Below are 14,373 nucleotides of genomic sequence, written 5' to 3'. Positions count from 1 at the left end.
TCCAATTGGACATACGGCGGATTTTCAGAACCAATCTGCTCATTTGTTACCGGAAGTGTTTTTTTCCCTTTCAAAATGGCGTTGTATCGGTCGCAAAATGACATTATAAACAAAGCCACTTAATCAAGAGGTTACATTACATTGTAACGTGGATGTTACCGTTACATATAGAGCGATGGACGAGCTGTCATGTCAAATAGTGTGACAAACTTTTTTTTGTTAGAAAATCTCAATTTTACGGCAGATAGCATGCCAGATCTTTTGTTAGCATCGAACAAATCTTGCATATGCACAAATTTACCGCCTTGTTATGTTTTTTTGAAACAATGCTGGGTTATTTGGCAGCAAGGCGTGCCGGTCTGGATGACCCTCTGCGACTCAGGCGGATGGAGGCGACGAGAAGGTAAACACAGGTGCTCTGTAACACACCACTTGCCCTTGCAGTAAATAATGATCTTCCTTTTTATGCATCTTAAAAGAGTACTAAGCCTGCAGTTGAATGCAGACAGGGATGTGGAGAGAATCCACGCAAATGGTGTCAATACCGTTGACATTGAAGTCATTGAAGGCAAATAGTGAGTAAATGTTCATCTTTATTTTCTATGAACTATAGTAACCTCCTGCCCCGGCCTATAGTCACTTTTCACGTTTTTCCCCTGTGGAACTTATGCCTATGTTTTTACGTAAAAAAAAAACCTCACTAATTTGCGTTCTTTAAAGTCAAAGTCAAAGTCAAAGTCAGCTTTATTGTCAATCTCTCCATGTCACAACACACAAAGAGACCGAAATTACGTTCTTCTCTATCCCACGGTGACGAGACACATAACACGATAGACATACAAGTACGCGACACAATATAAAAACAAGAAGGCAAAAAATTCAAACAATCAATAGTAAGAGTGATGAATAAATAATAAATAAACAGATAACACAATAAATAAGAGGAGCAAAACGGAGCCAGCAAGCATAGCGCAAAAGTAAAAAACATCATAAACAAAAAGGCACAAACAATAAATAATAAGAGTAATAATAAATAATAAATAAACAGATAACACAACAAATAAGAGCCAGTGTTTAGTGCTCTTTATGGTTGAAAAGCAGAAACATGCCACAAGATGGCGCCACCGTACCATTTAATCATAAAAGTAATTTACGGGTGACTAGGAATATGTCCCCTGCGTTTTTGTTTAGCATGTTGTCTGGCGGTGCCGATGGAGTGATTGTCATCTATGACCTGGAGAACTTTAGTGGGAAACCGCAGTACACCTGCAAGGCTGTCTCCACCATTGGAAGGTGAGTCTTGACCCCCATTTATGTCTCATGTCCAGCAGAATCTCTTTAAATCTTATATTATTCACACAATTAACAATTTTCAATCTAATTAATTCTAGGTCCAGCAAGCATGCCCACAAGTTCAGCGTCGAGACGGTCCAGTGGTATCCTTACGACACTGGCATGTTTGTATCCAGTTCCTTTGACAAGACAATGAAAGTGTGGGACACAGAGACTCTTAAGGTAACACATGTAACTCCCACACACGTGTGACATGGTGAGTTATAGGTGAGGCTGTGTACCGTAATAATTGATTCCCTCGAGTTCAACTGCTGTGTTACCGTGCATCCATTCATTGATTTTTCTATAGCATTTGTCCTCATCAGGGTCACGGGTGACCTGCAACCTATCCTTTGTTGACCTTGAACAAGAGATGGGGTACACCCTGGACTATTTGGCCAGCCAATTAAAACTCTATTGTAAATGCTGCCTTCAGAGTTTGTCAGGTTCAAGATTGCAAATTTCTAAAAAAAAATCTCTAAAAGTGCTAAATTCCATTTGAAGGCGTGGCCGTGCCAAAGCTTCCGACTTTGTAGGTTCCATTGTACAGATTTGTTGTTGCCGCCCCCTTTGTCTCTGTTTCCATCCTTTGTCTTTATAATAGCTTCATGCACATTGTCGCAGATGGCCGATTCTGCCTTGAGCTACAGTTTCACTGGCCTCATGGTTACATCACAAGTTCAAAGGAGGGTCAAGAGAAAAGAACCTACTGAACCTTTATAGCTTTTTTTTTTTTTTTGTGTGTGTCTCCCACGATTTAGGGAGTATGTTTATACAAACATAGGCTCCTCTGTGTGCCCCATTGATAGGCTGACTAGTGGCAAACTGACACATGGTGGAGCAACAGAGGCTTTTTTGTATTTGCTGGAGTATTTGCATCGTAACCGCTACAGCTGCACCAATGAGATGCCATTCGCGATTCAAAATTGCTCCTTACTTAATAGGATTATGACAACAATATTCCGTTAATAAAACATATATGGCTTATTGCATTGTAGATAGCATTCATTCGGAGTGGGACAGTTTACAGAACACAGTTTGGTCAATTTAAGGTAATTGTTTTCATTTTGGTTTGGTATGCCCTGAGTCATGGTTAATTCATTGATATAATGACTGGTGTCTGACATCTGACACATCTTTGTGACAGTCTGAGGTTAAAAGTAGGTGAGCTGGCTGCAAGAAGTGAGATATTAGGAGGAAAAAAACACGTTATTTTTAACAAATGTTGAAAAAAATAATAAATTAAAATGTGGGTTTTTTTTCTAAACACCCCTCATGTCATTGTTTTCCCCTCAGCCCGCTGAAGTGTTTAAGTTTGAAGGCACCGTCTACAGCCACCACCTGTCACCCATCGCTAGAAAGCACAGTCTCATCGCAGGTAGGCATTTGGGTGCATACTCATTAAAACCCAGCAGAATGAGAAGAGGCTCGGAAGTGTGATGTGAACTGTTCTGTATGCTGTTGCACGACTACATCACCGAGCTGGAACAACAGGTTACCCATACCAGTTGTCTTAGTCATACACGTGCTTCAGAGAAAGAAAAAAAAAAGTCTCTCTCTGTCCGACGACTGTTTGTAGCTCTAGGAAATTCTTTGAATCAATCTGCTATTAAAAAGACACTCAGCAGGTGAATTTGATCATTTCGTATTTTGGAAGAATTTCACTTGCCCTGATGTGCACGGACTCATTTGTTGAGCGCATCGCAGTTGCTCGTGATTAGCAGTTGTTATCTGGATCCTGATTCACCACACCTTGTTTCTGACAACCCGGGGAGTCCAGTTTTGGAGCTTCCTCCAAGCACCCCTCCCTTGTTGAACTTTGGTTTCGAAGGAATGTGTGGCTGAATGTAGTTTTTAGTGTGTCTTTGTGTGTGTCCTATCTTGTCAGTTGGCACCGAATATCCTAAAATACAGCTGTGTGACCTGAAGTCCGGTTCAAAGATCCAAGTCCTGCAGGGTTAGTGTGCTAGATAACAACACACACATTTATTATTTGAAAGCTACAGTATCATCATCAAAATGAAAATAATTCACTTTGTGCATGTAGAGAAGGTTTTTCACATTTTAAACTGAACTAGTCAAATCAATACATTTTCTATGATATTCTAATTAAGCGCATGAATGATGAAAACTAACTTCATCCCCACCTCAGGTCATAGAGCAGAGGTCCTGTCCGTGCGATGGTCACCTAGATACGAACATATCCTAGCCACTGCCAGGTAGGCACCATTTACAATCCACTTTGCTCCTACTGGTGAAATGCATGAATAAGAAGACTCAAATCTGCTGGAAGGATGGAGCTTTACAAACTGGATTAATGGGACTTTCTTCTTATTTACGTATGACAAACACAATTAATTGCAGCATGACATCTACTACACTGAATTGAACGCGATTAATTAAGCAGCTATTCTAACAATGTCAAAACGAAGCATTAACAGAATCATTTTGGATACAGCTTAGACACTGGGCCTTGTTATATTGTGCAGGCGTACCTTAGGAAGCATCCGGTGAGTGTAATTCACCCCCAGAGACCCATCAAAGAGAGAAATAACAGGCAGCAGATCATTCCACCAGCTCATCTTGTCATTCCCCTCCCTGGCCATCTGGCCACATGGTGGCCTGGAGTCAAAGAGGATGGCTGCACATCTCTAGCACTCCATAGACGTGTCACCAAAGCATATGGTGGATGCTGGCCCTCCACCTGTTTTATGCTACATTAGACCGACTAATTAATCTAGTGGGACTCATGCGCCGCTCTCCCTTTGGAGTCAAAGTGATTTCGAAAACAACTGGCACAAAAGAGGCACGTGGTGACGCACGCCTTTGTGATATTTCATTTGGCTGCACGGTTAATCCCCACATGCAGAGAAATAACAATTAAAGGTAACAATAGGTATACCAGGCCAATTCTTCCTTTACAAATATAATTATGCTCACTTTTTATTGACACTGTCAAAGAAAGATGGGTATTTAACATTCTATCTTGTGAAGTAGCTGCTATAAGTCCAACAAACATGGTGATTTGTCTCCTCCAGTGCTGACAGCAAAGTGAGAGTGTGGGATGTGCGTCGGGCATCAGGTTGCCTATTTACGTTGGACCAGCACAATGGAGACAAATCAAAAGGCGCTTCTGAGGCAGGTATGCATTCACTCACTTAGTACATTTATTTTGCATTTTGTACACTGTGCTGCAGGACTTTGGGAAGATATTTGTATGTATGTTTCTGAACCGTATCATTGGCTAAATCGCTAAGGATTAGCTTAATGGACCATGAGGAAAATAAATTGCCGCCACATTTGTAATTTTGAATTGCTTTTGTGACAGCAAGTTCGAATGATGCTATTAGGCTAACTAACATAATGCGTTTTTTCTATCAATCCCTAGCAAACACAGCCCACAACGGTCGAGTGAACGGCCTGTGCTTCTCAAGCGACGGCCTGCACCTCCTCACGTCTGGGACCGATGATCGCATGCGATTGTGGAACAGCGCCACAGGGGAAAACACCCTGGTATGTTAGTTAGGACTAATTACGTTGTATGTAAATGACCCTATCTCAACCAAGAAGAACGTATTTGCATAACCGGTTGGGGACTTTTTTAATCGGTCGCATGTGACAACATCGTTTACATTAAGGCTTGAAGAAAATCTGCCATTACTTTGAGCCCTTAACGTATCCCTCGGATGTAATTTCCAGCTCGGCTGAAATGTACAGTTGTTTTTTTTGTTGTTCCACCTCCAAGACTCAGCATCACGTAAGAGGTGGAGAATCTTTCCTCAGGGGAAAACAGAGCAACGGTCTTGAAATGGTTGATAGTTGAGCTGAGGAAATTGAAAGGGCACAGTTGAACAAGTTGGACTGAGTGCATTTTCCAAATGTCCTTTTGTAGTGGCAATTGATCGTATTTGGAACAAAACACATCTTTCATCTGTTTTTTTAAACAACATTCCCTGGTTTTAGTATGAACGTAGTCTTCACCCGTTTCCCTCAGGTGAACTACGGGAAAGTGAGCAACAAGAGCCGCAAGAGGCGTCAGTTGACGGTGTCGTGGGGCTGCAGTCCGGAGTTTGTGTTTGTGCCGTGCGGTAGCTCAGTCGCCGTGTACGGCCTCCACACGGGCGAGCTGGTCACCATGCTGCGGGGTCACTTCAACTACGTGGACTGCTGCGAGTTCCACCCGGACCACCAGGTGAGATGTCCCCAAATGACCAAAAATATCTCATCCCCCAGTTGCTCCTAATGGAGCACGTTTGAGCCTATGAGAGCAAGAGGACATACCACTTCCAATGCATTGTGTCATGCCGGTTTTGTTTGTACTCTGCAGCGGGAATGCCGTCAAGCGGCTTTTCACTCATGGTTCAGGGCAAAGAAGCCACCTCTGCCAAGATGGCAATCTGTGTTGTCCCCATTTTTTTTTGCTTGTGTAAACCTTTTTTTTTTTTTTACTTTTTGTTTACTGTACTTGTAGGTAACAATTCAGCAGTCCTTCTGCATGTGTGCGTGTGTGGTTTTTTTTTTTTTGTGTGCCTGTCAGAAATTGATGGAGCTCATTTTGTGTACATATAACTTATTTGTGTCTTTTCCTGGCATATAGGAGTTGTACACCGCAGGTAAAGACGGTAATATACTTGCATGGGTTCCGGTCCTACGTGGCCCGGATGTGGAGGAAGAGTCAGATCAGGTGACATGATTTGTAATTTCCAAAACCGAGAATGTTTGTCAGTCAGAAATGATGAATCATCTACTCACTTGCATGACCACGAAAATCATGGGTCAGTTATGGCTTTGGTTTATTGTAATATGACGTTATATGATAATCATGACAGGAATGTAAAACGACGTCACGCTGTTCTGCTCCACACTTGCATCACCACATTCTGTTTCATTATTAAGGCGCTAAATCCAAAGCGCTGTATTTTAATGTTGATACTTCATTTTACAGAATGCTGCAGTGAGGTCGTCAGTGGACCGCGCCTTCCAGGACAACTGGAGCAGCGATGAAGACTAATGATGCTTCAAGGTTTCACCAATGGACTCCAGCATTGTTTGAACTATGGTGCTAGCAAATTAACAGATTCAAAAAATCATTGTGAAACAATAATCGTGACATCGTGGTTTACTTAAGGATTAGTAATGATTTACTTGAGAGGACTGCTATACACAGTATTTGTCAATTCTCCTATTGTATTTTTACTAAACATCTTCTTGCCACCACCTGCAAATCAATGGATGGGTGTTACCTTGCATTGCAAAACATACATTACCGGTATGCCTTGAGTCATTCGTGGTTCAAAATTTGCATGTGTTTATGTTGGGAGCCCTGATGCTGAAATTTACGATAGGGTATGAGTAATACCAAGCGAGGCCTCTCCCTGATGCCCCTTAAACATGTTTGCTTTTGTAAAACTTAATTATTTTTAAATAAACTGGCCTTTTTGTGTCCTGTATATAGTTGAATGTGTCAACATTTTTTAAATACTTTTTCTAAAAATAAAACCTCTTGAAAAAACAAACAACCTTGTTAAGAAATTTGCAAAAGTATGTTGAAAAAATATAACATTTTTGTTGAAAAATATTTTTTATTACCAAAATCTTCCATGAATTAAAACAATAAGATGACAATTTATATACACTTTGTTGATAAAAATGTCAAAAAGGAATACAGATAAATAGAAGATTCTTTTAAAAGAATTCTTTTGTGTGTGTGTGTGTGTGTGTGTGTGTGAATTGAAATATTTTTTTAATTGTTTTTTTTTTAGGGTGTACTGTTCTTATGGGGAAATGCATACTGTGCACGCTGGTTTTTTTTCTTCCCAATTGTCGATCATGATGACAGAATTAGTGTGACGCATCGCGTAGGTAAGGTATTGTGACGTTATAATGAGGCATTGCCTCATTGACTGCTGAGTCCAGGCACCGGCCAATCAGCAACCCCGGAGGACTCGAGCCCCGCCCCCACAAAAACGCCATAAATTTCTACGGGCGCGCGCATCATTAACACGTGAACTGAGCTCAAGACGCACCTGTGCAAGTAGAGAGTCATACACAACCCGACTCTTAATTCTTTGTTTTTAACCGTAGTTCGACGTCGGAAAGGATTTCTAACTGGGTGGTTGTAGGACAAATTTCCAGGTAAGACTTAACTTTTAAGCAGTGGAGTGTGTGGACATGTGTGCGTTGCAACTGCTACTAGACTTGTTTTACATCCCTTGCGACACCCCATCACAACCACAAACGTTCTTTTGTCCTTGCGATTGTCAATTTAAGACTGCGTGTTACTCAGCAGGTATTTGGTGCTTTTCAAAAAGCCATTTTTTTTCTACCTCGGTTAATGTTAATTATATCTCATGCTAATCAATAGGCGTCGTTGAAGTAGGCGCTTTAATTTGCCCATGTTTGTACAATTTGTCCCGGTATAAAATGGTGCTGACTCCACCCGACCTCTGAAAACTTGTTCCGTTGCCATAATGTATTTTATTTTGTCTCTCTTGTTCGTACTTCCGCTATTATTTTGTATTCACATGTACTTCCCGTCTTTATCAGCAGAAAACTGCAGCGATTTCCTAATAAGGACTTCCGGTTCCCACTCTTCTTTATTGCTCCTCAACTGTATTCTGTCACAACTGGTCTTGTTTCATAGAACCAGTCAGGCCAGTTAGTCGTACACTGCAAAGTTCAAATAACAAGTTTTACCATCTCCATTAGGACCGTTAATAAGGGTTAATAATTTTCACTTGCTTACACAGCAACTTTTTTATTTTATTTTATTTTTTTTTAATCTATCTTACTTGCAAAATTTTGAAGAGCCAAATATTCTGCCCAACAGCAATACATGTTTAACTGAATTTATGATTACTTCTTCCACTGTTAAAATGTTTGCCCAATTATAGATTGGTACTGTTCACTGTGAGGCTGTTACTTATTGTACTGCTCATACAGTACTTGCTTTGTGTGGCCTGCCTTGTTGTCTTGCATGCGCACGAGCACGCATACCTTTTAATTGTTGCTATTCAACGAAACTAAAAAGTTGGTAAGCCGAATTTTATTACCTTGCAGATATATGATACAATTCAACTTAGTTGAAGTACACAAAACATGCTAACAGACCTCCTGTCCTTTTCCCCAAAAGCTGAACTTGCGACGATCTCACAATGGAACTGCATGATATCAAGTCTTCCGTTTTGCACATCTATGATGACTTCATCCAAAACGCAGGTCGGTTCCTCCGCCATACAGTTTTTCTGTTATGGTTAAACTCCGGTCCTTACCCGTTTTAACTCCTGTCGCAGACTCTCGTACGGAGAACTGGCTGTTCATGGCATCTCCCATCGTGCAGAACATCATCATCATGGCGTACATCTACTTCGTCATATCACTGGGCCCCCGCATCATGGAGAAGCGCAAAGCTTTTGACCTCAAAGGGGTTCTGGTGGTGTACAACTTCAGCGTGGTGGCACTCTCGCTCTACATGTGCTACGAGGTGACTCAACACAATCTGTTACTCATCATGCTCGCTAACGGCACGTGGATGACGTTGCCGCATCGGATGCATGTCAAATGACTGATTTGCTTGCTTGAGTGTGCTATATTAATGATTTAAAAAAACTTGTTGGAATTGTTGCTTGCCAATTAACTAGTGGCTCTTTCTAGTTTGTCATGTCGGGATGGGGAACAGGATACTCCTTCCGCTGTGATCTCGTTGACTACTCTGACTCGCCACAAGCTATAAGGGTAAATATATTTACATGGAGTCCTCTGTTTCTCACTGCACCATTACACCATAATTTGTGGTACAATGGCAGTCTAATTTCTTTGGAAACAAGTCATTTTGTTAGCTAATGCCTGGTTCACAAAAGCCGTACCTCCTTTAGACACTGTCATTGTTGTAGATTTAAGATGCATTCAATGACCACTCAAAGTAGGAAGTCTCAAAATGACAGACATTCATGGAAAATTCAATTCGTGCACCAACTTGTATGTTGTCATAATAATTCTAGTAGTCGAGGTGTAAAGACTACCACGCATAACACTAAAATAAAGTACAACTTCAGATTTGTAATGCAAAGAGGAGCGCGACAGTGCCCCCTAGTGGCAATTTTCCATTTGTGGTTTATTTGTCAGCTTCAATTAGCACATTCAGTGTGGTGTTGGCACAAAACAGATGTTTAAGTTTTACTAAGGTGTTTGTAATTCTTATCATGAACACTCAATTAAAATTGAGTTTTGTACAGACTTGTCTTTTAAATCACGCAGTTGTTTTTAAAAGTTGCAACTGGCTGTGTGACCAAATGCTGAAAGTGTCTCTCTCCAATAGATGGCAGAAACGTGTTGGCTTTACTATTTCTCCAAGTTCATCGAGATGTTGGACACGGTGAGTCGCGGCGGTTGCGTAGTCAGTCTTGGATCAAGACAATTTGACAAATATTACAATTTGCCCTTTTTGTTCACTCTCCATTAAAGGTTTTCTTTGTGCTGAGGAAGAAAAACAGCCAGGTGACATTTCTTCACGTGTTCCATCATTCTATTATGCCGTTTACCTGGTGGTTTGGTGTTCGCTTTTCTGCAGGTAACACAAGCTCTCTACTTGTGGCCTTGGTTTCCATTTACATGGTTTTTAACCGTATACTTCACCCCGCCAGGTGGTATGGGAACTTTTCACGCCGTGCTCAACTGTGTCGTCCATGTCATCATGTACACTTACTACGGCCTGACCGCCTTAGGGCCCAAATACCAGAAGTACCTGTGGTGGAAGAAATACCTGACCACCATTCAGCTGGTACGTCACGTTTGCTTCCCCCGTTAAGGCTGGTTTTGCTTCATGTTGCAATCACCAGATTTCTTTGAAGGTTGCTAAATGAGAAAGCCAATGGCTGCCATTTTGTGTGAGAGTCAAAGGTCCTGAGCGCCCCCCCCCCCCCCTTCTCGTGTACAGATCCAGTTTGTGATGGTGACCACGCACATCTCGCAGTACTTCTTCATACAGGATTGTGCCTACAAGTTCCCCATCTTCATCTACATCATCGGTCTGTACGGCCTCATCTTCCTCTTCCTCTTCCTCAACTTCTGGTACCACGCCTATACCAAAGGCAAGCGGCTGCCCAAGGTGCTGCAGGCCCAGATGTGGGCCCACCATTCAAACGGCGTCATGAATGGCAACGCTAACCACACCAAAGAGGAATAATTGGCCGCTCGGCACGGGGCTATTTTGTGGCGGACTGCTGCTCTGGTTTAGCTTTTTCTACTTGCAAAAAAGAGACAATCTTTATAAATTATGACCAGTTATATTTAACCCCAGACAAAGGGAACGTTTGTATTTTAATGTTTAATATTGACTGTATAGTTAATTAAGACATGACTGTATAGTTAATTAAGCCATGGGAAAAAACTCATTTATAGGGCTTCTCCAACGGCATGACTGAGACTCCATGACCCTGATGTGTGCAGTGACGGGTTGGTGTGATTTGTTTTTTTTTCCCCACATGTATTTTGTCTTGATGGTTCACTATAAAAGTTGGAGGGTAATCCATGTTGCCTTAATATTAGTCTTTGCAAGGCTATTTTAAGGGTTACATGCATACAGAGTAGGGTGTTTACTTTTTATTTGAAATATTTCACACCTTGACGCTTGGAGTCACAGATCTGATGTTTTCAGTGGAATGTTCTCTTGAAGTGTGACCAATTGATTCCTGGAAAGAGAGCCAGGGAGCGCTCTTGTGGCGCACCAGGGCATTGTTCACTAAAAAAGTTAAATGTTTACAGTGACATGTCTTTGGGTCGGTCACAGGAGTGTCTGTACTATGATGATCTTAAGCTTCAAAGTGAATGAAACGGCGGTCCTGTGATTGACAAAAGAAGATAAGAGTACGAATTCACTGGTGTTTATTTGAGAAGAGGGTTAGTTCGAATGATGCAGTTCATGTTCACGTCTAATATCCTGTTCTCAGTCCGATTGTTAACCATTTAAGACTTATGTGCCTTGAAAAGTTTATACTGTTTTATATGTATTTATGTATAATAAATGTTGACTATGTATTAGTTGGTTTTAGCTCTTCATTGTCAAATTTCATTAGGTGAAATATTTTAATGCTGCTAAGGTACAGTGTGATTCCTGAGCTATTCCATAACTGGACATTTTGAAATGGTTGCAAAATATCACAAACGTCATCCCCTTCTTTCCAGTACAAGAATAAGTTAGTCACTAAAATCAAATGGAATAACTTTTTATAAAGTTTCAGGAGCTTAAACAGATTGAAGGCTGGCAATAGAATCACAAAGCTACCAAACAGGAGTGATTTTTTTAGTTTCTGAGATTATTTTTCAAATGCCAGTCACGACCACCATGTCAACGGAAAAGGGGGAAAAGGTTTCTCCATATGCTTTATTTTGTTAGAAGCGTGACATGACTTACACACCAGTGATGAGCCAACAAACGGGCTCCCTCTAGCGGCGCCTGAAAACTCCGAATTTGAAAAAACTTTTTGAATTAAAAGTGCAGTTCAGTTTTATTTAACTTCAAATAGAATACATTTTTTAATTCATTTTTTGTGAGCTGTTAGTTTTCAAACATTGGTGTAGTTATTTTTTTTCACTTATGTATGTGCAATCTATTTTATCGACTCGGAACCTTAATTCTAATGCCAACCCTCAAGAATTTGCCTCTTGCGTCTGGCTGTTTATACCATTACGAGTAGGTGGAGATTTCCGTGGCTTAATCTGATTTGGTTCGCGGAATACAAAAATCTGCGTCAGTTCACAATTGCCGATTCGAGCATGTGCGGGTGGGTGGTGACTGTAGGCTGCGATGAAGTGGAAAATGAATGCGACTTCATCTTGAATCTTTCTTATGCCTACTCATAATGTTTAATCAAGTCGTTATAGGGCTTTTATACACTTTGCTATTAAGGCCCCCCCAAAGGGTTTGACTGTCAAGTTGGACTTTCCCGACACTCTTGTCCTATTTGTGCTTGCACTTTTCTCACTGTGACACGTTTGCACTTGTTGACATGTGGGCATAGCCAGTTAGCTCGATAATAGTGGCTTGTGGGAGACGGGAAAACAAAGAAAACCACAAACCTCATTTGCCTTAAAGTAGGAAAACAAACCCACAAACTGCAATTAAAATAATCGCTCTCGCCTTCTCACTTTTTAGTGGAGGTAATTTTTTAAACGGTCTTATTACTTTTGCTTTAAAATAATCCAAATCCAAACTGATGCACAGTTTGGACCGAGGGGTGTTTTTGTCACTTTTACTTTAACTTTGCGGAGCACCAAGTTTTCACACGTTACCCCACAGAGAACATCCCTCCTCGTTTCATTTTTGTGATGGCAATTGCCAGCAGCTTCGCCGTTATCTCGTCGTGCACAGCACTGGAACAAATGTGATTTTCACAGGTTCTTATCTGCCTTGCAGCACTGTAACACATCTCCAAAGTCGACTTATTGATCACTGTTTTTTCATCCCCTTTATAAAATAGAATTTTCCTCCTTATCACTGAATTTGTTCCCCTCTGTTTTTCATTCATTCCTCACGCTACAATGAGTATTCCAAGTGATTTATTCAGTGGATGTTTATTATGATGCAAAGATTCAAAATGGAGGAGCCTTTTGCATAGTATTTGCATAACCTTTCCACTTCCATGAGTTTATGAGCCTCGCAGTGGTCCTGCTTGCTTTGCTGATTCCATGTCTGCATTCCTCTTTGCCTCACTTCCCTGAGGGACTCGTCCGTCTCCTCTCCGGGCAATATCCCCTCTCCCTTTTTTATTCCTGTTGGGAAACAGGATGTAGCGCTGGGATAGTTAGTTAAATAATGGCTATAGTCTTACTGCTACGCAAAGCGTCTAAAAGCACTCAGCAGCAAATTCAAGTGATGTATACTTTAGTACAATAAAGCAGGTAGTGGCTCAAAAACAAATCAATAGTCCTGGCCAATCACTGATAGCGTGGACCCTGATAGCTCTGTTACTTCTACTTGGGGCAAAATGTTTTGGTGAATTGTCGTATTTTCTCAAATAACATCCTCATATTTTCACTCCATTGTTCCATATCATGAGGACATAAAGATGACGGTCCAGGTGTCAAACTCAAGGCCCGGGGGCCAGATACGGCCCGCCACATCATTTTATGTGGTCCGCGAAGACAACTTGTGCATCAAATTCGTGTGTCATTACTAGAATTGCAAATTGTCTTCACTTTTAATAATATATATTTTTTAAATATTTGACCAGTTTTTACTCGTCTGATTTGAAAACGAGTTATTTGTCAGTTTGTTTTGTAGCTTTTACTGGATATAATATGAGGTGCTCATACATTTATTTGGGTTGACAGTCATAATGGCCCTCCGAAAGAAGCTATGACTACAATGCGGCCCGCGAAAAAAAAGAGTTTGACACCCCTGCTTTAGTAGAATGAAATTTATCATTGGACTTCAATCCTTGTGACTGCACTTGAACTAACAGATAATCATATTAGATTTCAAATGGACTTTTATTAGGGAATAAAGGAATCTGTGGAATAGAGGTAGGCCGTCCCGATTTTCCCCTACGAGTGCAATCAGTTTGCTATGTAGCACTGCCACATGTGACCCAAATGCAAATCACCAATTGCCTGCATCTTATTCAATTCATACAATATAAACTACAGCCAGTGTTTTGGTTTTCTCCTGTATGTTCTCTGGTGCAGAAAAGACATAGTTGGCTGATGGCTCACAGTGAGTGAAACGCCTTGGGCTAAACATGTTCCAGCCATGTAAGGAAAAAGGCAGAAGGACTAATATGATGTGATGACTAGTGACACTGTTACATAGGTGAGTGTCTTTTTGTTGTTGTTGCAGTGTTTGTCCCTACGTGGCACGAGAAAACTCAAACACACAACTTGATCCCTAAGGACATTTGAAGGACTTTTTATACACTTATGGGAAAGTGACAAGAGCTTCATGTGGTCATTTGTTAGGTTACATTTTGTTCTTAGGGTCCAGATCAAGATATTTTCTTTCCGCAGCATATCAATGCCTGAGGGTCCATTGATTTTACAGTGATA

General features: G+C 41.0%; 2 protein-coding genes across 3 annotated transcripts; both read left to right on the top strand.

Annotated features, from left to right (window-relative positions):
* The first annotated feature begins 56 nt into the window (after positions 1–56).
* On the top strand, positions 57–6,782 carry ercc8 (excision repair cross-complementation group 8). Its single transcript, XM_061279447.1, has 12 exons — positions 57–403; positions 480–575; positions 1,192–1,293; positions 1,392–1,515; positions 2,629–2,710; positions 3,221–3,289; positions 3,485–3,551; positions 4,371–4,474; positions 4,721–4,845; positions 5,327–5,524; positions 5,930–6,016; positions 6,278–6,782. The coding sequence occupies exons 1-12, from the start codon at positions 288–290 to the stop codon at positions 6,341–6,343; spliced, it is 1,236 nt and encodes a 411-aa protein (XP_061135431.1). The 5' UTR covers positions 57–287; the 3' UTR covers positions 6,344–6,782.
* Positions 6,783–7,313: 531 nt separating this feature from the next.
* Positions 7,314–11,370, top strand: elovl7a (ELOVL fatty acid elongase 7a). 2 transcript variants are annotated; one of them, XM_061278904.1, is made up of 8 exons: positions 7,314–7,467; positions 8,465–8,550; positions 8,625–8,815; positions 8,986–9,066; positions 9,650–9,706; positions 9,796–9,828; positions 9,902–10,111; positions 10,268–11,370. In XM_061278904.1, exons 2-8 carry the CDS (start codon positions 8,487–8,489, stop codon positions 10,514–10,516), a joined length of 885 nt encoding a protein of 294 aa, XP_061134888.1. In that variant the 5' UTR covers positions 7,314–7,467; positions 8,465–8,486; the 3' UTR covers positions 10,517–11,370. The 2 variants fall into 2 exon arrangements, with proteins under 2 accessions (XP_061134888.1, XP_061134887.1); XM_061278903.1 differs by having other exon boundaries at positions 9,796–9,901; positions 9,975–10,111.
* The last annotated feature ends 3,003 nt before the right edge of the window (positions 11,371–14,373 follow it).

This window comes from Syngnathus typhle, linkage group LG5 (genome assembly GCF_033458585.1).
Source record: "Syngnathus typhle isolate RoL2023-S1 ecotype Sweden linkage group LG5, RoL_Styp_1.0, whole genome shotgun sequence".
Lineage (NCBI taxonomy): Eukaryota > Metazoa > Chordata > Actinopteri > Syngnathiformes > Syngnathidae > Syngnathus > Syngnathus typhle.
This window is presented reverse-complemented; position numbering and strand designations above follow the sequence as displayed.